The sequence below is a fragment of the Polyodon spathula genome, chromosome 10, assembly GCF_017654505.1.
Source record: "Polyodon spathula isolate WHYD16114869_AA chromosome 10, ASM1765450v1, whole genome shotgun sequence".
Classification (NCBI taxonomy): Eukaryota; Metazoa; Chordata; class Actinopteri; order Acipenseriformes; family Polyodontidae; genus Polyodon; species Polyodon spathula.
In genome coordinates this window covers 8031754-8057756 of record NC_054543.1, presented here as the reverse complement: position 1 = coordinate 8057756, position 26003 = coordinate 8031754, and the positions used below count along the sequence as shown (strand labels likewise).

The window sequence follows — 26003 nt, the reverse complement described above, 5'->3', positions numbered from 1 at the left end:
TTTAATAGCTTTTGAGCTATCCATGTGTTTTTAATGATGCATACCATATCTTACTGTATATACAGTAAAAGCAATGTTTGATTTCGAAATGAATAGAGAGACTTGTCACTGCTGGTCTTGGCTGGATCTCCTAAGAACCCCCAGTACATTTCAAACCCTTTCAGAATCGGTCCCTGGTTGATGAGACTGAAAGCAGCTGCCCCTCCCCTCCGCTTACCTGCCTATTGCTCTGTCCTCCGCAGCGCTCCAGCGCCAGCAGGGGGTGCTCCAGCACATCCTGAGGCTTCGCTGGGATCCAGGAACCTGTCGCTGGCAGCCACTGCCATCTCCTCTGCTATCACTGCTCAGGCTAGGTACCCTCGCCGCTCCTCCCCTTTCCCTTCTCTTACAGATCCTGTGTGTCTGAGTCCGTGTCCCCTTTCACTTCTCTTTCAGATTCTGTGTGTGTGTTTCATTTTCTTCTTGTCTCTGGTTTCTGGGACCAATACTACTGTAGCAGCTAAATGTGTACGATAAACATTTTTAAATTATTATTATTATTATTATTATTATTATTATTATTATTATTATTCATTGCTACACAACACTAATACAGTAATCGTAATCTTAAAAATAACATTAAGCGGGTAGATATCAGGCCTAAACTGGGTTTTTAACCCTGAAATCAGATTCTAGGCATCTTGTCTAGCTTAAGAATTTGTGGGGTGGGGGCTGGGGAGTGGAAATGGGAAGCAGGGAGAGTGGGTACGAGGGTAGAGCAGAAAATTTGAATCCCTCGTTCATTCCCTGGAAGAGACGCAATTGCATAATGCAACCACTAGGTGGCCTCAAAAGCACTATACAAATCCCTGTCAGGAAAAAAGTAAATTATACAAAAAAATAAAATAAAATGGGAGGTTGAGTGTTATTTGTGCAGGAGTGCCTATTTAGAACTTGAAAAAATAAATCTCTGTTATTCTATGAAGGGTACATTGTCAGCTGTCTGTTGACACAAATATTTTCCCAGAAATGCTATTTTTCAAGCCAGCCTTGTTGAAAACATTCAAAATTTCTGCCCCCCTGCTTTAGGGGACCCCATACCTTTGGCTTGTTGTTTTGGGGGACCCATGAGCCCCCTCTCTCACGTGTTTCTTGTTAACTTTTTGTGGTGTAGAAACAGTGTTAGTGCCTTCGCCAGGCCTCCCACCACAGCCCTTGAGGCTCTGGCCATCACCCCTGTGTTCCGCACCAGAAACCTGCCCAAGCGAACCGCCAGCGCCCCCTCCCTCCCCCGTGGGACAGCCAGGCCACAGAGGTACCGCCCAGTCCCCCAGACTAACCGCGGGCCAGCCAGAGCCATTACTGTTTTACTGTAACATGCAGCTTCTTCAGGGTTACCAACTGTCTGTAGGTTCCCAAGAGCATCTCTGTAACGGCATATTGGGATGTGCTGCCTCAGAGGCTAGTGTACTTGTACACAGGCCACCCTTTTATGAGATATAGCCTGAGAACCGCTCCTCCAGTTGTGATGACATGGTACTAAAATTCCTCAGCACAGCATCCAGCTGGTTTCGGAATGCAGGTCGTTCTGACCTACTATTCATCCCAAATCTGATTAGTCTTTGTATAAAATCTCACGCATCTGATTGGCTCAGCTATTGAAGGGTATAGCTTGTGAACCAGTTGGAAATCCTGTTTTATTTCTGTCTTGTTAACGCCATTGTTTACCAGGGTTTTACAGTATTAATCTCCTAATAAACAGATTAGCTGGTTGCCTTACAGTACTTACCCTTGTTTTGTTGTGGTGCTTTTTAAGTGGCTGATATTCTCTCCTATTGAAGTGACTATTGTTAAACTACATTAAATGAGCAATAAACTGTACAAACCGTCAGGCCAGGACTGAACAATAGAGGTCACTGTTGCGCAGCGAGGTGAGCTGCCCCGGAAGATTTTTTCCTCTCCTCTCCCTGCCAAGATCAGCAACGCGGTACAAACGGGATTCGAATCACGGAGTGTTACTTTCAAAGCTTTTTACTCCAAAGTGTACATTTCTCAAACAGTAGAAGAGTCAAAAATCAGTGATTGTGACCCACCCCATCAAGAGAAAAATGTTGCTAATTGGATAAACCTGTTCTCTGAGTCCGGCAACATTGAACCCTACAGAGGCCCTGTAACCTCAAACTGAACGGTTCTTAATAGCGCAGGTCATCAAAGCACCCTTAATCTGATTGGGCTCTTCGACTAAAAGGTATACATTTAGATTGGGAAATATTTTCAAAGACTTTACTCCAGTCTTTAATTATGTAACTCCTGTCTTTTGAAAGGCGAAAAATCACCTATTGACTGTACAAAACCAGTATGACTTAGTAACTTAATCGAAGGTGGTCTCTTAAGCACTCTCAATTTGCTTGTTTCTTAGTTTTGAACATCACTGTAGAATTTCCATCATTTTAAAAAAAAAAACTTAGTAAATTGAAGACTGGAGTAAACGTTTTGAAGATATGGCCTTTTGTTTTTATTCGTTTTTTTTATTATTTATTCTTTGGAGTAAAAAGCCCTCTTACAGTTTTCCAACGCTGCTGCTTAATAAGAGTTGATTCACAGCAACGAGAAAAGTGCCTCGTATCTCGTCAGTGTATCACAGTCTAATATATCCAGGCACTAATTCTGACCAGGTCAGCTGCATGTCTCCTTTTTTTTTTACCAGCAAACGTTTCTCTCTAAACCGTGCGTCTTCTTCAGTGTTTTTAATTCTCATTTTTTTTACCCTAATCTTTGTACAATCTTTGTTTTGGCTCCTAATCTGCTCTTTTCCAATTGTGAAACAGCTCAGGCATTCTCTGACCTAATTGTGTTACTTTGTCTTGCTTCTCTTTACACAGGCTTATTTGAATGTAGTCAAGACCTTACATTCAATGCCTGGCACAGTATACTTTATATATGCAGCAGCATTCCCATGTATGCATGCATCATATAGAGTATGGGTTCCTCTCCTGGGTGTGATGTGAGCTTGTGTTTCTCTTCTGCACTTCTGTGAGATTCCTGCTTTCCTGTCTATATGTGGTCACGTGTAGACATGAGGTTTTGACATGCTTAACTCAGGGAGGATAGAATACATTGACAGAATGATCTTGATAAAGTAACCATATCACACTGATTAATCTCAAGTGTTTACATATAAGTGTTGACAAATATTTAGAAAACTTTTTTTTTTTTTAAAGCAGGCATGTTTTTTGTATATATTGTATATTTATCAATATTAGCTATTAGAACAATAGTTCTCATTAATAATGGTATCAAACATACTTAGATAGCTATGTAATTGAGGTGCATTTACACCCATGTCAGTGGTTGAATTCTCAGTGTTATCAGAGATGGATCTCTCAGCAGTCTCGTGACCAGGCCGCAGTTTTATCTGAACATGTCACAAATGTTGGAAACAGTGAGCAATAATGTTACTATATAAAAATTAAAAAAGCACCAAATGATCACATCCAATATCTACGCAGAGGGAATGCCCTTCAAAGCAATTTTGTAGAACCCCATACTGCCCCCTAGTGGCGAGAGCCTGTGGGATGCCGCCTCTGTCTCTGACTCCGCCCCTGCTCTCTTCTTCTAACATGGAAACCTGTCTCTCTCCAGTGCCAGCTTCAACATGCAGTCCTCCTCCTCCTACAGTGTCCAGTCCAAAACCACCACGACCAGGTAGAGACTGAGGCAGTGCTTGTGGGACGTCTTGTATAACCTCTGAATAACACCTGGGATTTCTTTACTGTCTTTTCCTTTGTCTCTATTCTAGCACAGTATGTGGACTGACTTTTTAACACGTTCTGATGTGAAGGCTAACTGCACACACTAGTCCTTCTCCTTCTAAACACGACACCTGGCTCTCTGTGCTAACACTGTCTTTCAGTAGCAGGCTACTACTCTGTGGACCTCTCTGAACTGTTAAAATCCCACTAACCATGCAAGCAACGTCCCACACCTCTCCCGACCTCGTTCTGTAATATACAAGCTCTACAGTGAAGTGTGAAGTGAGGTCTGGGCACAGCGGTGCGCGGGAGGGGGAGGTGATGCTGCCTCTCTAACTGCTCCCCTTTCACCCTCCCAGCTCCTTCCCCCAGCAGAGAGCAGTGCCGACCCCAGCCTCTCCTCCAAAGGTCGTCAGCACCATCAACATTGTGCCCACTGCCTACATCCCCATCCCAGGTGAGGCGCTGTCTCTCTCTCTCTCTCTCTCTCTCTCTCTCTCTCTCTCTCTCTCTCTCTCTCTCTCTCTCACTGTGTGTTGCTGTCTTAAAGTTCAACTCTCTAAATGACGACTCGCTTTCATATTAAAAACAATTCAAATTGTTTTATTAAGTTAGAAGCATAACAAAGTGGTGGCAGATCTTCTCCCTCTCTTTCTCCCTCTGTCTCTATCCCTCTTTGTTTCTCTATCCCTTACTTTCTCTTGTATTTACTGATGAACATTACTTTTCACAGTCCCTTTGCTCCAGGGCCATGCATTGCTCTCTGTGTTTGTTTTAGAAAGCTTGATTCACAGTGTACAGATTACACAGGTGGGATAGACAGCAGGGTCAGACCTGGTCAGTACTTTTTGGATTGTGATATGATCAGATCGCAGAATGCTAAGCAGCACAGCAGGGTCAGATCTGGTGAGTACTTCTTCTAGGATTGTGATGTGCTTGGTCAGTAGTACGGTGATGCAAAAAACATCTGTGCAGTAAAGTGTGTGTTAGGTGCACTGCATTCAAGTTTTCGTTTGTCACAGTTAGATATCATCGTGAAGTTGTTTTTTTTTTAACAACCCCTCTGTTCTATCTCTCTTACAGCCCCAGCTCCAGTATATACCCCTGCCCCAGCTCCAGTATATAACCCTACCCCAGCCCCAGCCCCAACTGCTGCCCCTGCCTCGGCCTCCTCTGGTCGCCCCCCCTGGGTGACAGATGACTCCTTCGCTCAGAAGTTTGTTCCTGGGACGAGCACCACTACCCTCACCAAACACATCCAGCCTCTCCCCCAGGCTGCACCCCTTCCTCCTGCCATCATCCCCAACTCCTCCCTCCCCCAGCACCCAGCCCCCAGCACCGCCCCCGGGGGAAGAGGTGGGGAGGCCCCGCCCCCTTCTCCACCCCCTCCGTAGGCCGCGGGATCTTGCAGAGGGCAGAGCGCTTCCCGGCTGGCAACCGGACCCCGCTGTGTAGCTCCTGCAACGGCATCATCAGGTAGCCTGCTTCATACCACAGTGTTACACCGGCTCACCAAGTACTCATATTTCAGTGTGGCCATTGACCTTGCAATAACAGCTTTGCAGAAAGATGCAATGACTGATTGTATGCCCGTACCAAAGTGCTTTTTAAGGCGTGAAGCCATTATTATTATTATTATTATTATTATTATTATTAGTCTAGTAGTAGTAGTATTCAATTTCTTATTTTTCTTAGTATAATTTTTGGTCTTCTTTGTCTCATTATTATTTGTTAACTGCCCCGTCTCTTACCCCAGGGGTCCCTTCATGGTGGCGCTGGGGCGCTCCTGGCACCCAGAGGAGTTTAACTGCCACTACTGCCACACCTCCCTGGCAGACGTGTCCTTCGTGGAGGAGCAGAACAACGTGTACTGCGAGGGCTGCTACGGGGAGTTCTTCGCTCCCACTTGCGCCCGCTGCAGCACCAAGATCATGGGGGTGAGTGTGCCCGGGGCCCCCACTGCACTGGACAAGCAAGGACTCTTCAAAGTCAGCTCGACAACTTCATATTAAATTAAAGAACTTCAAATTGCATGACAAATCACATGCGAGAAATCGACCAATCACCACTCCAGTCCTCATCCTGTGTGTGGAAGTCATCTCCTTATTTATAATAAGCGTCATGTGCAGGGTGTCTCTTGTGCAGTTAACTGTATTTGCTGTTTTTATTTTACCAGCTAGCATTGCTTAATGTTTCTCTAATCAACTCCCAAAAAATCAGTTTAAATTTGTTTTTAAGTAAATCATGTTTTTATACAGCATGTGAACTGACTAAGGATAAAACGCTTTGTCCTCTAACCGTCTCTCTATTTTTTAACATATTCTGATATGAAGGCTAACGGCACATGCTGCTGCTTCTCCTAAACACGACAGGGCTCTCTTTGCTAACACTGTCTTTCTGTAACAGCCCCTCTGGTCTAAACCCTTTTGTGTGTGATAAACATAAAAAATATAATATAAAAAAAGTAATCTGAATAAAAAATAATAATATTAGTAGAAGTATGGGGGGGGGAGGATGCATGAAAATATATATTCAGTATATTACATGGGGGAACATTTATAAGGGTGCATGCACCCTGGCCCAAGTGCCTCAGAGCTGCTCTGACTTCCTGTCTTCTTTGTTGCCCCTGGCAGGAAGTGATGCATGCACTGAGGCAGACCTGGCACACCACCTGCTTCGTGTGCGCTGCCTGCAGCAAGCCCTTCGGAAACAGCCTCTTCCACATGGAAGACGGAGAGCCCTACTGTGAGAAAGGTACCTCCACCCGGGCTGGTTCACTTTAAAGACTGTTTAAAGGAATATTTTGTTAAAGACTGAAGGAATGTTTTGCTTTTTGTTTTTTAAGGACAATTAATTAACCCTCTCCTGAATCAGTCAAAAACAATCAAAGACTTTTTTTTTTTAAAACAGTCCTGAACAAAACTTTCCTTAAAATGGTCCTTAAAGTTTGGTAAATAGGACCCATTAGTTCCCTTTTTTGAAAGATATTTGCAGATTGTTCTAAGCCCTGCTGTGGGATTAGGGGTGTTTTATTTTCCAATTCATTTCCTAAACATTTCAACTTTACCGTAGTGGGATTATTTGTAACCAATCAGAAAAGCCATCATGGGAAGCCCTCTGTGACTATTTTATAAATTAGTGCAACATGTATTTGCACACAAGACTGTATGTGTACAGCATTTAAATATTGAGATAAAAATACCTATATATTTGGGCTGCATATCAGTTTTAATCTGATCTATCAACTCCTCCAGTTGAGAGAGTTATGGCTTTTGAATTCCCATTTTCTGGATTATTTATTGTACAGTATGTAACCAGAAGCCACCTCCTGATTCCTCTCTCTCTCATTGCTTCCCGTCTCCAGACTATGTCGCTCTGTTCAGCACTAAGTGCCATGGCTGTGACTTCCCAGTGGAAGCAGGAGACAAGTTCATCGAGGCCCTGGGACAGACCTGGCACGACTCCTGCTTCGTCTGTGCGGTGAGTCTCTCCTCCATTTCAGCAGGGGGAAGTGTGGCAACTCTGATTCATTATCCTGGGATTGCCAGTCCTCGATTGTTTAATCGAACCAATGAAACGTCCATCGAGGTCCTAAAGCAGTCTATTACTACTTGTTTAAACCTGGAAACCTAATGCAGAGTGACCCTAAAACCAGTTCTTTAGCACTGGGAAGGAGGAAAGAGACCATGTTTCTCAGAGTGGAAACATATTGTGCTTCACACTTTCCACTTGGACAGGTTGTAGCAGAGTGATCGTGGTAGATTGAACTGCTTTTTAAAAACATGGGCTCCACAGGAAAGTAAAGACTTCCTGTTTTATATTCTGTTTTGAAACTTTCTTATTCTAGGCAAAATATTTAAATGATATGCCAAATTATTTAAAAAATATTAATTCACTGATTGTTTTTTTTTTGTTTGTTTTGTTAGTGTTAATTCTATCATAAATTAGAATTTTGAAAAAAATATATAAATAATAATAATTTAAACAGTATGTCCCTCCAGGACAGGAGTTGCCCATGCAAGATCTCAATAAAAACACACATTGCATTTGAAAATGTGCTGCATTTAGAACTCCAGCATCTCCTGGTTTCTTGCAGGTGTGCAACGTGAATCTGGAAGGAAAGCCATTCTACTCCAAGAAGGACAAACCTCTGTGTAAAAAGCACGCTCACGCCATCAACGTGTAGAGAGAGAGAGAGCGAGAGAGGGAGAGAAAAGGAAGGAAAGCGCAAAAACATGGATCAGACCACACTTCCAACCTTGAGAACTCTCTGGGAATCCTCAAGGTTAACAAGGGCTTTATGATTTCCCAGAATTTTAACAAAAACAAGCCATATTAGCTTGTTATTGTACAACTATTGTTTTGGGTTAGTTTGTTTGTTTTTTAGATTACAATTAAGCAATTCCCAACTATAATTATAGATATGGTTTTATAGTTTATAATAATTGGGAAGTGCTTTGAGGTTTTGAGCTATTTGATGTGTATTGTATAAAATAACTATTATAATATTGAATGTTTAGCTGCAGTACAGATCAAGATTTTTTAGTATGTCATTAGAAAACAGCCACGGAAAATGACAGAATGAGTAAAAGCCAGAATATTTTGGTCTGCATTAAAAATATATACAAGTCCGAAAACTGTAAAAAGAACTCTATCCGTCCCCACAAAACATTCACCCAGTCCGGTGCATACATTATATGGGCTTGCTCTGTACACACCTGACCTGTGACTTTGCCTCGTCACAAAAACACAACAGGCCATAATTTCAAAGCGTTTAGTCGTCTTTAATGCACTCCTGTTTTTGGAAAGAGATAAAAAAAAACACCTGTTCATTTTACAAAACTAGAACCAAGCCACTGTCAGTGTGTTTTTGGTTTTTTCTTCCTTTTAACAAAATAGGAGTTAATTAAAGAATGGAAAAAACGCTTTGAAAATGTGGCCGAACTGGTACTATGTTAGTGATATAAGCAGAGGTGTACAGGAGTCGGTGAAGGGAAAGGCATGTATTAAGATCTGCCTCTGTCCAGATTACCAAGCTCACTCTTAACATGGGTTAGCAGATAGAGATGAAATCAGTCAGGATGCTGCCTCTGCAGGGTGTACTGAATGACAGAGATGAGAAAATAGATAGAGATGACTTCACTCAGGATCCTGCCTCTGCAGGGTGCACTGAATGATAGAGATGAGAAGAGAGATAGAGATGACTTCACTCAGGATGCTGCCTCTGCAGGGTGTACTGAATGATAGAGATGAGAAGATAGATAGAGATGACTTCACTCAGGATCCTGCCTCTGCAGGGTGTACTGAATGATAGAGATGAGAAAATAGATAGAGATGACTTCACTCAGGATGCTGCCTCTGCAGGGTGTACTGAATGATAGAGATGAGAAGATAGATAGAGATGACTTCACTCAGGATCCTGCCTCTGCAGGGTGTACTGAATGATAGAGATGAGAAAATAGATAGAGATGACTTCACTCAGGATGCTGCCTCTGCAGGGTGCACTGAATGATAGAGATGAGAAGATAGATAGAGATGACTTCACTCAGGATCCTGCCTCTGCAGGGTGCACTGAATGATAGAGATGAGAAGATAGATTGAGATGACTTCACTCAGGATGCTGCCTCTGCAGGGTGCACTGAATGATAGAGATGAGAAGATAGATAGAGATGACTTCACTCAGGATGCTGCCTCTGCAGGGTGTACTGAATGATAGAGATGAGAAGATAGATAGAGATGACTTCACTCAGGATCCTGCCTCTGCAGGGTGCACTGAATGATAGAGATGAGAAAATAGATAGAGATGACTTCACTCAGGATGCTGCCTCTGCAGGGTGCACTGAATGATAGAGATGAGAAGATAGATAGAGATGACATCACTCAGGATGCTGCCTCTGCAGGGTGCACTGAATGATAGAGATGAGAAGATAGATAGATGACTTCTCTCAGGATGCTGCCTCTGCAGGGTGCACTGAATGGTAGAGATGAGAAGACAGATAGAGATGACTTCACTCAGGATGCTGCCTCTGCAGGGTGCACTGAATGATAGAGATGAGAAGAGAGATAGAGATGACTTCACTCAGGATCCTGCCTCTGCAGGGTGCACTGAATGATAGAGATGAGAAGAGAGATAGCTATTCATGAGTAATATATTTAATATAGTGACACACTGCACCGTATTCGCAAAGCACTGACGTGTTAGTAGATGCTTTGGGCTTTAGAAATACTGAAGACAGATGCTTAGGTTTTTATAACATAGATAGATAGTAGTAAAGGGGGATGCAATCAGAAAATATAGCAGCTGCATTATTAACCTTTTCCATGGCGACATTCAATTAATGAAATAAAAACTACAGGCGTTGCTGAATGTGTTTTAAGTGAATGGTGTGTAGAATCTCCACTGTGTTTTAAGTGAATGGTGTGTAGAATCTCCACTGTGTTTTAAGTGAATGGTGTGTAGAATCTGCACTGTGTTTTAAGTGAATGGTGTGTAGAATCTCCACTGTGTTTTAAGTGAATGGCGTGTAGAATCTCCACTGTGTTTTAAGTGAATGGTGTGTAGAATCTCCACTGTGTTTTAAGTGAATGGTGTGTAGAATCTCCACTGTGTTTTAAGTGAAGGGCGTGTAGAATCTCAACACACTCTTTTGTCTCGAATGCAGTGCAGTGTCCTCCCTCATAGTGATTGGATTGGATTATTTTTTATTGGCTCTTCCTCTGAGTCAGAGATGTTTAGCCTGTCATGTTTATACTGGGACATGACTGATCAGCTGAGTCGCGGCTGTGCAGGTTTGGACTCTTGCGTTTGCACACCCCTTTGTATCTGTGTGCAGAGAGTGCCAAAGAGATCCATATCTCCCTGATATCTTTACAGCAGTCTCAGTGAGAGATGCTTTATACTGGTTTATTTCACTAGGGCCAAAACAGGCCCAACTGAAAGTTTGTTAAAGAAATCCAGAATTCTTCACCAGCATTAATGCTGTAACACTATTATTATTATTATTATTATTATTATTATTATTATTATTATTATTATTATTAATCATAATAATTATTTATTTGTATTTAATTGCATGGATTTCACTCTCTTCTCTGGGTCAGTAATTTATGAAATGTTCATATTAAGACTTAAAAATTTGCACCTTTAAGTTCTTTCTTAGTAACAAACTAGCGGGCAGCGGTGAAAAGCTGTTGTTTTTTTTTTAAATAATAAAAAAATCACTAGAGAAAGCAAAAATAAAAGAGAAGAAAACAATTCTCTTAATATTGATTCTTAAACTGCTGTGGGGAGGGGGGGAAGCAGCTTGATCGATATTTGGTTGAAGAAACATCCTTGACTCCATGTGTGGGCTCCTGTCCCCTCTGTGCAAGTCTGTATGCTATATACTGTGACACCACTAGGTGGCAGAAGAGTGAAGCCTGGTGTTCAAGCATGTGCACCTGGCAAATTAAGAACTTAGGAAACAGACAATTTCTTCTGTTTTCATTTTAGCTGTGAAACAATTCCAACAGGACTAAGTACAGCAGAGAGTAGACTCTTACTGCACAGCAGTTTCACCCATTCCAGGTCTTAATGTGTGCTTGATTAGCCCAAGTGTGTTGGTAACAAGCTTAGGTGTGTCTTATTAAACTTGTAGTAAAACCAGGAAATCAAACTGCTATGCAGTGGGAGTCTTCTTTCCATCCCTGGAGATGCTTTTTAAAACCCAAGGTTTAGCATGAACTAGGTAAGCCTTGTGCTCCTGAGCCAGTGACTGCATGCCTGTAGCATTTCAGCATGACTTCCACAGTAGAAGGGAGCGGTTTATCAAGCACCTGTAAACACTTGCAACTTTTCATTGCACACAGAAAACAAAACTAAACAAAGCCGTGCAATTACCACAACACGACTGAACTGACAGGTCCTGCAAAAAAAAATAAGTACATTTAGATGTACATTTAGACCCTTGATATAATGGGGTTTCACTGTACATTCAAAACAAAGTTATGTAAAACTCTTAGTTTACATGTAATGGCTTGACTTACCCCTTAATTTTTATTTATTTATCTTAACAGGATTTTTGCCAATTATAAACAGTTTCTATTTAAAAAAATCTACTTTTACTACAGATTGCTACAGAATTCGGTGTGTGTTTTCTGTAAGGGTGCACACACACACACATAGGTCGCTGTGGGGCTGTTTGCTGCATGTCTATTGATTTCTGAAGGACCACGTTCTCCCAGACGTTCTTTAAATGCCATGGGAAGGAAGGGGTATTCTTTCTCTACCCCTCCCCTTACCTGTTTAAGATGTTTGCAACCATTCTGAGTTCTGTACCATCCAATACGGAGACTGGTTTACATATGAATGCTGCCAAGGGTCCCTTCTTAATGCAAAGTCAATCATATGAATGAAAAGGCTGGAGTTGTAAGAGAGGTGTTTGTTTAAGTTTGCTGGTTACTTTCTTCTCTCTAATGGGAACTTTTAGCCATTGTCACCCTCTCCCCCCCTTTCTTGTCTCTCCAGCTGTTCTGTGTTTTTCTCTCCTCCACATTTACCACCTTTCATTGACCATCTGGGGATTCTTTCATTTATTTCTTTCCGTTCTCATCTGCTGCTGCTTTCTGGCACTCGTGTCTTCTTACTTTCTCCTTCACCGGTAAAGAATGACTGTTTTCGTTCTTCAGTATTTTTCTTTACGATTTTTGTCAATGTTTATTTTCTTGCTTGTCTCATCCAGTGGTATGCAGTTGTTGCTTGATTTCTTTAGTAATTCTTTCATCATTTCTACATGCTTGTTTATTTCGTGTTTTTTTTCCCTCTGCTTTCTTTTCATATTTTCCTCCCTTCTGTCGGTTTTATCTTCCTCTTAGTCCCACTTCCTTCCTCCTCTTGAGCCCTCTATTAGGCTTGGACTCTCAATCTCTCCCTCATCCCTTTGTTTTCTTTGTTCATTTGCTTCTCATTCTCCTTTTTATTTAAATTCAAGCTAAGAAAAAAACAAAACCTATGTTGTGGAGATCTTGGTCCTAGAGGCGTCTGTTTACACAATATAATAATTGTGCTGCTGTATGATAAACACGATGTCATTTTCCATGTGATTTAACATATTGTGACAGCTGATTATTATTATTATTATTATTATTATTATTATTATTATTATTATTATTATTATTATTATTATTATTATTATTATAGCATTTTTTTGCAGTGATTGTCACTTTTTTATGTTTTTATTTTTTAATGCACTGAAACGTTACCAATAGGTGGCCTAGAACTCGTTGTTATTTTTATGTGTTGCGTTTTCGAGTTGATGTCGTTTTTTTTTTTAACATTTTTTTTTTTTTTTTTTTTTTGCATGGGGTTGTGATTGACATGATTAATAAAAAAAAAATACTGTATCTTTGTTCTGGTGATCAAGGGAGGTGGTTTATTTATTTGGGAATACCAAACGCAAAAGGAGAAATATGTAAAAACAAGTCGACTCCTCAAATACTGTGGAAAAACTTGTTCTCCTGCAGCATCGGTGAGTGAATGCGTCCTTTATAAAAGTCTCCCATAGTAAACGCACAGCACAGTGTAATAAAGCACAGTGAAAACACGGTGAGGCATAGGTAAGCATTGTAAAGAATAACGAGTTACAGTATGGTAAAGCATATTAATAAACATGTCAAACCATGGGTAAAGTATGGTAAATGCATAGTATAACCATTGGAAAAGCGAAGTAAAACTGCAAGCATAGTGTGCAGAAATACCCTGGTAAACTTTTATAAGGGACACTTAAGAGCTCCGACACCAAAAACAGTGACCTGAAGAATCACCTTGCTTGTCTTTTACAATGCTTACCAATACTTTACCATGCTTTCACTGTGCTTTATGACACCTTGCTATGCTTTTACTATGGGGAACTTTTTAGGAGGGCGGTAACTGAACATTGCATGCGTCTCTGTAAAGATTGTTCTGTATCCGCTGGTCCTGTAACTGTATTGAGATTGTTCCAGAGCGCAGTCCATTGGAATTGCACTGGTTTTACCCTCCTGTGTAACTTACTCTCTCACTGTGCTACCCAGATAGCTCCTGTATTTTTCAGTCTGTGTGTTACTCGAGTGCATGAATGGATGTCATGATTTGGCTTCAATAAAACAGGAGCGATTTTTTTTGTTTTGTTTTTTGGCAATAATTTGGAGTCTCCTGTCTTCATTTTACTCCTATTGGGAATTCTAGTCTACAGGTGAGTTGATGACCAGCAGCAATTGGGAATTTGAACACAGGTTTACAGCAGCTACAGGGCGACACCCGCTCCCACTTCTACAAGATTACCATGGTATTTTGCAAGGAAATTTAGCAGTTTCCTCGTGCGTTTCACGTCGTTTTATTATCCATTGACCTTAGTTTACTAGGGGTGTAACGGTGCACTGTGCATAGTTAAATCGTGGTACTTTCTTTAAATTATGTATAGAGTATGTATCGTTTGTATTGTCATACATGAACAACAGCACCACACAGCTCATTATAGATCACCAAATTGTTCTTGAATGAATACGAAGTGTGTTTTATAGTTCATATGGATACACACTCTGCCAGTCCCATTTTATGTCTTTTAAGAAAACGGTCCATCATTAAATGACCATTTGATCTTGCGTCATACAAGCAGCCAATTAACAGAATCGCATGTATTGTGATACACGGTATCGTTAGATTAATGTATGGTTACACCCCCATAGTTTAGCATGGTTTGCCATGGTTTTTAATATGCTTTATCATACCTCTCTGGACTTTACAGTGGCTATGCTCTGTCACACTTTGCTGTGCTTTTACAGTGGGAAACCTTTATAAGGGTAATAATCCTTGAAGAAACCCTGTTAAGCGGATCACAGCAATTGCAGCAAATATATTATTCACGATATATTACAGAGCTTGTATCTGAACCTTATTCCTTAAAAAAAAAAGGATCATTTAAGCCATTTACCTTGGCCACAATAAAACACTAACAGAACAGCTCACCTCACAGAAATAACCTGCAGAGCTGCTCAAGGGGAACCAGAGCACATCCCAGCTGATTAAAGAACCCACTGTATGCAAGCTTGAATATCAGCATGATCAGGTTCTTTCCACTTTGCACAAAGTGCACGCCTGCCTTCCACGTTGGTCATTTCCAGTATTATATTTTCCATTACCGGTGGTATGAACAGCTCCATTACTGAGGCTGTATCGTGAATGCGAGTAAGAGATTACCTAGTAGGCCCAGGACCCATTTTGACGATACTGGAATATGACAGCCTAACTTGATTCATGCAATGTTGTATTTTCATCTTTTGATTTGAGTGCTTCATCCACATTAGAAGCAATGAGCAGGTGGGGAGAGTTTGATTTTCCACCATGGCAGATTCAGTGTCAGCATCTTCAGCCTCATCAGAGGATTACTGTCTTTAGTTCTCTTCCACAACTTCACTGTCTCTGTCCAGCTCTCAAAGTTCTTACTTTATGTTCATAAGTTCGTGACCTTAAAATACTTTTTTTGAAGAAGAAGAAGAAGAACAGTACTCACTCTCGTCAAAGAAAACATCAGATTTTGTACATTTGAATACACTGTAATTACTAAAACTTACTTTGTAAGCATTGTATTATTCTCCGCTAGGTAGCGTCTCTTGGACAGTGTTTTCCATGTGTCTTATTGAGCTTTCCCTGGTATTCTCTCGCGTGCTCCGGCTGCAGTGATTGGAGGGTTGGAATTGGAATTGGGTTCTCGCGCATGGTTGGAATTCTCCGCTGTTGCGCGAGGCGGAGTGAGCGAGAGAGAAAAAACGAGAACGAGTGAGCGAGACAGACACAAACAGAGAGAGGGAGCGCGAGAGAGGATCACCGTCCTGAAAACCAAATCCAATTAATTATGACAAATACAAAGTATATCGGACTCACGTCTTTAAACGTTTGAATTGGGATTATTATCACCAGCACCGACATCTGGAGCGGTACGTGTGTTCTCGGTTTTTTGTTTTGTTTTTCCTTCTGTGTTTTCTCCGCCGAGAGTATAGAAAAAGTTCGTTGTCTTTTTGGGAGTTTTTTTTTTTTTCTGGATCAGTTGTGAAGTAATTTTAAATGTATATGTATTTATACATATATATGTATAAATATGTATTTATACAGTACTTTAATGTTTCGGCTTTTGGTCGTGTACCTTACTACATTTTGCACAAATTAAGTTTCAGTATTTCTTTTCTTAAAATTGTGCTGTTGGTTTTATGTGAACGTCTGTGCTTTTAATAGTTTTTCAGTTAATGTATTTCCTTATGTACAAAGTAACAAATACACGTAAAGATACTTGAGACAGTATTGTCTGGATTTTCGAAACGACTGGCCAGCATGTGTTATATGTTGTATAAATGTATTTATTTGTTGCTGTTTTATTAGAATTACCAGTCAGTTTTCGTGATGCGACCCCTCCCTACATACTGTATTGATAATATAGGCGGAGTTTGCGTGTTACGGTTATACCAGCCCGTACCCGACTGCGCCACTGCCGGAGAGGTAGTGACCTGTGCGTAATCGAAAAAGGCCGCAAATTGAAGACTAGCATCAGCACTAGTCGTGGTTGTTACAGATGGTGGTAGGAGCAGTTTTTAGTTTGGTAATTTGGGTGGTAGGAGCAGTTTTTAGTTTGGTAATTTGGGTGGTAGGAGCATTTTTTAGTTTGGTAATCTGGGGGTCATCAACCAGGATTGCACCTACGTCTTGGAATAGCTACGCGTCAGGAAAATAAAGAAACATAATTTTGATTGATAACGTTTTCTTGTCTTAATGGTATATTTCAAACAGTATTTACTGTCGTTTTACCGACCTATTTATATTGATTAATTAATTTCCCAGCGTGTAATTGTTACCTGTTCGGTACAATCGATGTTTGCCGTTTTGTTAATTGTACATTGCTTATACGTTGATGCTAGTTTTTCTTAGCATTGTGACCCCCTGCACATCTTTGCCACAACAATTTTCTTCCTTTGACACCAAACAATGTTCAAAACAGTAAAGCAGCTAGAAACCACCTGTATGCTTCTGGGAATCGACTTACCGCTGAAGGTACTGTACCCAGTTGAAACATTGGTCAAATAATTATTGTTTATGTCATTTTGCATCTACGTGTTTTGGTATATACAGTATATTGATAATTTTAAATTAATAGTAGCATGATTTATATGGGACTGGTTGATGGGTCTAATGCAGGGATAACCTTAATATGTAAGGTGGCTTTATAGTATTGTCAATAGCAGCAAATCTGGACTGTGAAACAAAAACTAAAGTGTAATTGCCAGGTTGTCTTACTGCAGTAAAATAAATAAATAAAATCTAAATACTGATTTTAAATTTAGCTCTTCTATTGTGTTCTACATGGTTTTACAGAGCAAACAAATCATGTTTTTAAAGGCAGTGGGAGCAGTATGCCTCGCAGCTAAAACTGTAAAATGTCTGCTTTCTGATAAAGTAGCCGACAGAATACTAAACCATGGCATTATGTACTAAACCCACTCCAAGGAATTGTCTCATAATTTGGAGATCATAAATCACATTTTGAAATCGTTTCAGTGTATTTTAAAAAGGCTTTAACGGTGATTTTATATTGCTGCAGTTCTCATTTGCCTGTTGCCCACAGTAACACTGAAAAGGTTCAGTGCATGAAGTACCACTGTGACTTTTGGGGTATAGGGTTAGGGTACTGTATAAGTGTGTGTGGAACCAGCCTGATTACGTCACAGTGTAATTGTTTTCAGCACTAGCTGTAACAGGTGGTCACGCTGTCTCTAATCTATGCATGGACTAACTCTGTGTTATGTTTGATGGAATTATTCTAGTTAGACTGATCCGGATTTTCAGATTACCTCTTTTTTATTTTGTCTGTGGTAAAAACATAACACATACAAAAAAAAAAAAATCCATCCCCTCTCACACTACAGCTGGGCAACAGTTATAGTGTGATGCTTTCTACTCTGCAACTGAACCATTTTACCAATATCAAAATACTTTGCTGCGGACCCCTGGTGACTGTACCCACTGTATACATTAAAAGAGGGAATCTGAAAATCCAGATTGGCCTAACTACAATCATTCCATCAAACATGTGTATCATTTGGTTTACCATATTGGAATGTAATGTTACTAAAACAGCAATTGTATAAAAGTTCCTGGTAACCATTTAAATTATGCTGGTATTGAAAAAGGTAAATAAAGTGAGGAGGCGCCTCTACAGGAACTGTATCCAAAGTGGAAAATAGAATTAAATGTCAACAAATGTAAAGTGTTATACGCCGGTCACAAAAGTGTAAGATCCAAATGCCAAATGGGGGAGAATAGAACTAGAACAAGCACACCATAAGAAAGACCTTGGTGTGGTAATATGTAACGCTGTCAGCAACCACACAGTGGGGAGAGACAATCAAAAAGTCCAGCAGAATGCTTGGGTATGTAGCCAAAAGTGCATATCCAAGGAGGTTATGCAGAGGTTATATAATGCACTGGTGAGACTGCACTTGGAATATTATTGAGGAGTTTGGTGATATAATGAGTGATCAGAAGTGGATTTATCAGTATACACGTCTGTAAAGAGGTATGTGAAAAAATACAGTGAACAAGGGGTGGGGCTTGGCTGGAGATGGAGTACTGATGTCCTTTTGCTATGCAGGGCCTTTTAAACCTGTTTTACTCTTTTTTTTTTTTTAAATCGGCACGGGTAAAATAAACAGCGCATGTGAAAATAAGTTGAACCTGATGCGCCTGACAAGTGCTGAATAAATGGACTGCTAAGGGTCAAGGTAAGGCTAAGGAAAGGTCACGTGTGTGACGAATCATTACTGTTTGCTAAGTTCTGTCATGTTTTTTGTCATTACGGCACATCTGACAGCACGTGAAGAAGATGTCAGTTCCCAGAGTGAAAGGAAAGTTTGCTGCCAAAACATTTTTAAGCCCCATTCTGTTTAGAAAAACTTCCTCGATCCCACGTGCCAGTCGAATAGTGATCACAACAAGCGATCGCGTATATGCAAAAAAAAGATGCTCAACCTGCAAGTACATGCAGTAGTGGAAATAGAATTGTCGAGCATGGATACATTGCAGAACAATTGAACCACTGCCAAAGCAGAGGTGCTGAGAGAAGGTTGGGACTGGCTAGTGTTCTATTTATTAGGGTAAATTGCGTGAAAAAAATCACTTATGTAATTTCACTTTTGAAAAATAGGAGTAGTATACTTGTCTTAATTATAAATACAGTACAACACATGTAATTGTAGACCTATTCACTAGCATGGCATATGATTTGTTTTTCTTATGCAGTGTACCAATGTTTAATGTAAGTTCCTGAACTCCATACACACAAACACTTGACAAAAGGAAAAATTGTGCAGCAAGAAGTGCACTGAAAGCAGCTGTGTCTTGAGCTGAAGTTTGGTAGTTTGAGAAGTGTGTTTAAATCGTGTTAGTGAAGTTTTTGAAACGGACACTTATCAGTCCAACAGTGGATTTTTAAATGATGAGGAATTTGACATCACTGCAATTCCTCCAGCTCCTCTTGAGCAAACAGATTAAGTTCAATTACATAAAATTCTTTGTTTTGATATGGAAACCACAGGACTTGGAATAAGTGATGAAATCAATCATCTTTCTGCCTGTGAAGATAAGGGAACATTTAATATATAATTCCAAATGATCCAATACCAAAGAAAGTAACAAAAATAACAGGATTGTCTAAGATTGGAAATATCCTGTACCACAAGGCTTAATCTGTTTCATCACAATGTTTGAAAGAGGCACTTTCTGTTCCTTGAGTGGTTGTCATCTCCTGTTGCTTCAAGCTGCAATATCCCTTAATCTTGAAGATAAAACTGAACAAGTTTTATTTCTTGATACTTTACCAATGATCAAACGGCTGTATACAGGAAAACCTTCGTACAAGCAGTTGCAAATGCTTACAATGCTAACAATGCAGCAGAAGGTGTTATCATTACTGCTGGAGCTCTCAATGGTTACAGAAGCTGTGATTCTGAAGCATAATGTGCCTTACAGCAGAATTCTTTGCAACAGAGAATTGTTTTTACTGAAGAAAAAATATATACTTTCACTTCAGACTTTTTGTGTCCTGCATCTCAAAAGGGGTTACTGAAAAGATGGCAAACACATGACTCAACATTAATTATGAGGGACACAAACAAAGAAGATTTTTGAATTTTTTCTGTTGCTGATGATTTGCTTTTTACTGCATATTCATTCATTATATCTTAATCTTTCCAGAAAAGGTGTTTGTTTTTATTTGTTTTGTTTCAAAGCATGTACGTATAGAAATGTTTTCAAGCTAGAAAACTGAAAGGTTAATGTGTTGCTTTTTTGTCTGTGTGCCATACATCTTGGATGTTTATGGAAAAAAACAAATTAGGTAGTTCTTTGCAAAAGTGTGCAAAAAAAATTCAATATACAGTCAGATTTGTCAGACAAAGAATGGTAAATACGTATTTTAATATGTATCTGTCTTGTTAAAATGCATTACCCTGAATTTTAAATAATTGGTAAAAAGATGGAAAACATCGATCTGTTAGTCATTTCTAAAGTCTTTGATTAGCCTTACCTTAAGTGCAGTACAGAAACCAGGACTAGAGGTCACAGTGGAGATAGACTTGGGACAGAGGGAAGAAGACAATTCAGGCCATTTTTGGCAATGTTGTTTTTCTCCCTGCAGCAGGGAGAGCTGAGGGCTGGTTTTAATTTGGACATGAGAGGTGGTGGAGGGGAGGTGGGGGGGTGGAAGGGAACAGGACTGTTTTTTGGCAGGCCCCCCTTGTGCTCAAGGCAGAGATGAAGTAAAGGAGCACTACAAAGGAGGAGGGCATGTCAAAAAACAGATGGAACTATTGAATGTGAAAGTGTTTTGGTCTGGGGAAAAAAGAGCCTGGATAATGCTAGGATAAAAAGTTGAATTTGAAGTGTAATGAATGTTTTCAAGGTAAAAAAAAAAAAAAAGTGGCATTCATACATTTCACATTAACCACTTTTGAAAATATGATAACTCTAAGTATTGCTTTATATGCTGCTTCAGAGAGCTCGTAGATGACTTTCATAACCACTTACTTATTTTTCTCAGTGTGGTGTAACGTCACTCTCTTTCTAGTAAATGGGTGGAGCTTGTGTCCATAGACCTTAAACTACATTTGGGGACTTTAAACAGTCTGTACTTTCCATGTCAGCAAGGTGTACTTTCAGTCTATGTACAGAGAAGTTTCAACTATGGAAGAGTGTAGCAAACGGACACCTAGGAATTCTGTGGGTTTCTTTTTTTTTTTTCTTTTTTTGTAAAATGGAGCATGGTTTGTGGACCTTGTTAGCTTAACACATCACACCAATGCAGACTCAAATGATTATGCTCATAGATCTATTAAAAGACTGCTGGTGGACTTTTTAGGTGTTTTGGATGATGGTTTTGTTACACAAATCTGATTAAGACTTAATATACAACACTTACAAATTTGAAAAAAAGATCAAAAAAGCATTGTGCAAGCAGCTAGTGCAAAGAATGACGCACCATAAGAAATGGAATATACAGGCTAACATTAAACATGTGCCAGACAGCTGTGCATACCAGAGCTTGCTCTTAGTTCTCAGTTACAAAAATAACAGGACTGAGTATCTAGGAGCAGGAAAGGCTGGGTGAGGCCTGCTCTAGGTATTCCCATGAAAATAAGCTGAAATTGTTTCTAATAGTCTGGCAGGCAGGGAGGTTATTGCTTTAATTGGGTTCAGAATCAATGGCCCATTTCTCTCTCTCTCTCTCTCTCTCCTCTCTCTCCTCTCTCTCCATCTCAAATTAGTCAATCAGGGCACCTGTTTATTTATGTAGTTTGGTTCAATGATTCGTGTGGTTGGTGGGGCTTTTGCTGCAAAAACCTGGGGGGGATAAAGAAAGATGTTAGTCTGGAACTTAGTTTTAGAAGACGGGCGACAAAAAAATAAGGTGGTAAAATGAAACGCAGGAATGGGAATGTTCAAAAACCGATCTTGGATTTCATCCTTTAAACATTTTCTCATTCTGTCTAAACTGAGTGACTCCTATTTAAGTTTTCTCCATCATAAAATCCACAGTAATTGCAGACTTAGTGTTTTTTTTTTTTTATTATTTCTTTTTATCTTATTTTCAAACTCTTACTCGCTGTAAGTTTTTCTTTTGAGGTTTAGAGCTGTTTTAATTTTAAATTTTTCTCTTAGTGTGGGTTAGGAACACTGCAGTTGTGGAATAGTAACTAAATATTTTTAATAGTTTTTAAATTTGTGAATGAGTTATTTGTGTTTCAGGAAAGAGCCCTGTTTATATAATCTAAGGGTAGACTTTCTGCTGACTGCCTGAGATGCTCACGATTACCAGAGTAGAGTAAAAAAAAATCAGAATTTTCTTTCTATGTATCTATCTATCTCTCTCTCTCTCATATATGCATATATCTTTTTTACTTTTTTACTTACGCAGTATTTTGCCTAAACAGTATAAATGTGAAGTTGGTGAAAGGAGCAGTATAGTCTCCATGCACCAAACCTACCCTGGACTTGAGGGCCTACCCTTTCTCTTAGGGGATGAGGAAGCAATTTAGTATCTATGCCTCAAGTCTGGGGATGGGAGAGCAGTTGCCGCAAACCCACCCTTTAAATAAGTCACATTTTATTAGTCTTTTAGGGAGAAACTCAAGTAAAGTCGATATAAATTAATCATAATAATTTGGCATTGCAGTACTCTCCTTTTATGCACACTCCTCAGAGGACAATTCTAAATACATTTAACAGGTGTTTTGAACAGAATGCGTTCCCGTTACTGCGTTTTTTTTTTTTCTTATTAGTCTTTCTGGTATTGCCTAATTATATTTTAATATTCAAGTCTATTCAGGTGATTTTTGCCAAGCAGTTTGTACAAATGTTTAATTATAATCGTTCAAATAAAAAAAAAAAAATGTCAACCTTTACTAAGCTTTAAAAGTATTCTTCCAGTTTCCATCGGTGGTAAGAGATTCCAGAAAGATCCTTAACGCACGCACGTACGTAGTACAGATTGTTTTTTAAATAATGTGTATAAAGATCATAAAGTATAATGATAGGTATATCAGGTTAATTAGTCGAAGGATAAAAGTGGTTTCAGTTTGGCACTCATGGTGGTAAGCGTTTGATCGGTCCATTTTCAGTGTGCTCAGGAGAGGAGTATGACATCTGAAAGGCACTGATCAATACACAACAGCCACAACACACAATGCAGGCAGTGAGAAAGCTGTACACACAAACAGCATTTTCTAAATATTTAAAGGTGTGGCCTGTTGGTATCATTAGTAACTCCAATAGAAATGCTTCACCCTTTATTAAAGAGATAAGAAGAGAGAGCCCTTCTCTAATGTACTGTAGCATCTGTGTCCCAAAGGAAGCCTGCTAATAACATAATAGCTCAGAGTGCGTGTTTATAGGCTGCAGTACTATAGGCAAGCTACATCGCTGCATCATTTAACCCTGTCTTGTATAAGAGAGCAGGTATTCTCTACAAACATGAAAATCAAACATTTGCATTTTGTACAGTATGTGTCGCAGGGTTAAATATGCATTGTGTGGGCCTTTCTAGTCCAGTGCTTGTGCCACGTTGATATTACTGTCTTTACAAACAGTAATAAAATGTTTTTTTTTTTTTTTTTTTTTTTTGGTACAACTGTTGATTTGAGTTTTTTTTCCCCATTCCATTAGTTACTTGGGCTTCTTGCCAAAATCCACCTGAAACTATCGACCGAACATTACTTGGTAATACACTGATTCCTAGACACTTGGTTGGTTTATTTGGGTGATTTTAGTTCCAAAAAGCAGTTAAAATGGTAGCAGATCTTCATAATCAAGGTCTTTGTTCAAAGACTAATACAATGCATCTTTGGCTTGTTTTGCATACCTTTTTTTCCCCACTCCTTGGGCCTCATGTGCTCTGCCAATACATATACTGTACATGTCCCAGTTTGAAGGGTACTTAAATTGGATATCTACCTTCCAAAGTGAACCAAATTGCTGTTTTATTAATCAGATTTTCCACCCCTCATATTACTTTTAGTTGTGTTGACTTGTGGGTATCCCGTTTTTATTGGGAATTTTTATGAACAAATATATATAAAATTTAAAAAATATATACATACACACACATTAGATAACAACCTGGTGGTTGGTTCGCCTTGTCACATGTGTTTATCCACATAAAACACAAAACCAATATTCCAAGCCTGCTGAACCGTTTCTTGTATCTGATTCCAACAAGTTGGAGAGAAGAACTTAGAAGATTGTGGGTGGGTGTGTTTTTTTTTTTTTTTTTTTTTATAAGTAACCCCCACTCCTCCCTCTGAGCTGCTAACAAATCTCTTTGCTACATAACTGCCAAATTTAGCTGTGATTGGAATGCCGGAGCAGCCATAAGACCTCCATACTAGAAATTTGCTCAGTAAATTGCAGTTAGTTAACATCATGAAAGAGTTGGGGCTGGGCTAGAGGTAAAACTATTTTCATTTATTAAATTATCTTTTTGGTTTACTGTCTGGTATTTTAATACTTCTCTTCCTGCTCTTTACTGTAGCAATCCTGAATAATTAAAGTTTTAAGAAGATTGGAGATTGAATTGCTTTTGAAATGCTGCTGCTGCTTGGACAAGGCAGTGGGGGAGGGGAGGAGAGTGTAAAGATCAGGTTTCAGGTTCTGCGTTACTCTGTCTGCCCTGGCCCTCACAGTCTGGAGACACTCTGGCTGAGCCAAGAAATATACAGTCACACTCCTATGTGTGTTAATTATCTTGCGGTAAACCCTGGAATGTCTCAAACTGCAGTGCAACGAGAATCTTATTTCCCCCTGTATTTTCACTCTCGCATTAAACACACATTAAAAATAAATATGTATTTTAACTGTATAGACAAATCCTGTCTTGCATACAGGTACCATGTCGCCAAGTGGTCAGTTGAATTTTAATACTTCAGAAATACCAAAAGACTTATAGTGGAATAGTTTGTCATTGAAGTTATGAAGTTTCTTGTAGTATTTCTAAATTCAGCAGTATTGAGTATTTAAAAGCTATGGATGGATTTTAATACTGCAGTCAGACTTGCAGTGTTGTACTTGATTCCCTGAAGCACTGTGCATCACTGCACAGAAGCAGTGTATGAAATATTTATTGAAATAGTTCTTGAGTGATTCTTCCTGTGTATAACTAGAAACACTTGGTAGTTACTTGTAATTTTACTGTGATTTTGTTTATTTATTTTATTATTTCTTTCTTTATTTATTTATTTATTTATTTATTTCTGATTTGGTATAAATGGACATGCTCATGTCATTTAAATTTTGTCTTGTAACAAAATAGCCCATTTATTATTAACTATTTTATTGTATATTACATCTCACAAGTAGCCCATCGGGACCATCACATGTGCCATGATACACGTTGTACCGTGACCAGGTTATTGCAATACTCATCGTAACATGTTGTATTGTAGCACTCAAAGTTTCAGTTCTGCTCAAGGGAATAAACATTGTTTTAAGGGGGGTTATCTGACCAAGGAGTACAGTATGGATACATTATTTGGTAGCGCACATCATTGAGAGATGGTTACTGCTTTCCACTGCAGAACCTTTGATCATTACTTTGTGGTGTCAGACATAAAATCAAGAGCTCTAGAGTGACTTACCTGTAAACAGTTTTTACTCTCACGGATGTCATACTGTATATATCCACCTCCTGATACATTAGTCCTTGTCTAAAATTTAACTGGCTGGTGTTTCAAATGGCCAAGGAAGCGTGTCTCCCTGTAACCTGCAACACAGGATCTTTTGAGTCCAGACTAATAGCCCTGCCAACACTCTGTGTAACAGGATTCAGCAGCGGGGACAGACTGTGATGTTTTACCGACACATCTAGCTCTATTTAGATTGGATACAGCTCTCCCGTTTAATGCTATAATTGGCTGAACGAGCATTTATGATGCGTCGCTCAACCTGTGGAGTATTGTCCCTGAATCTAATGCTGCAAGTGTGGCATGTAAAGAACTTTTCGGAAGGTTACAGTAGATTGCAGGAAAAATAACTGGACACCAAAGAATCATAGTTGTGTTACAAAATCGAAAGTGATTGCCTATCATTGCAGATTGCAATTGGTAGCCTTGGGGCAGATTGGAGTGGAGGGACCTGTCAGCTAGTCAGCCCTCGTGCTTTTTTATTCTTCCGCACTTTAGGTGTGTGACGCTGTTTACACAGCACATGTCTGACGTAACCTG

The 26003-nt window shown here is 39.6% G+C and overlaps 2 protein-coding genes across 4 annotated transcripts in view; both read left to right on the top strand.

The window, feature by feature from the left end:
* The first annotated feature begins 738 nt into the window (after positions 1-738).
* Positions 739-12866, top strand: LOC121321643 (LIM domain-binding protein 3-like). Its single transcript, XM_041260643.1, has 9 exons — positions 739-1294; positions 3622-3684; positions 4091-4188; positions 4815-5066; positions 5099-5207; positions 5488-5668; positions 6365-6485; positions 7096-7211; positions 7828-12866. The coding sequence occupies exons 1-9, from the start codon at positions 1107-1109 to the stop codon at positions 7915-7917; spliced, it is 1218 nt and encodes a 405-aa protein (XP_041116577.1). The 5' UTR covers positions 739-1106; the 3' UTR covers positions 7918-12866.
* Positions 12867-15525: 2659 nt separating this feature from the next.
* LOC121321774 (bone morphogenetic protein receptor type-1A-like) overlaps positions 15526-26003 on the top strand; it is a 53705-nt gene continuing 43227 nt past the window's right edge. For 2 of the 3 annotated variants that reach the window (XM_041260935.1, XM_041260937.1), the window contains exon 1: positions 15526-15683. The gene's annotated coding sequence lies outside the window, so the exon portion shown is untranslated. Of the gene's footprint in view, positions 15684-16428; positions 16789-26003 lie in introns of those variants that run through there. The other variant, XM_041260936.1, reaches the window with a different exon arrangement.

Excerpts from the sequence above, each read along its gene's own strand:
- LOC121321643 (XM_041260643.1), top strand. The coding sequence starts at position 1,107 with ATGAGCCCCCTCTCTCACGTGTTTCTTGTTAACTTTTTGTGGTGTAGA. Across the intron at positions 5,067-5,098 it reads CCCCCAGCACCCAGCCCCCA|CCGCCCCCTTCTCCACCCCC; the intron begins GCACCGCCCCCG and ends GGTGGGGAGGCC. Across the intron at positions 5,208-5,487 it reads TCCTGCAACGGCATCATCAG|GGGTCCCTTCATGGTGGCGC; the intron begins GTAGCCTGCTTC and ends CTCTTACCCCAG.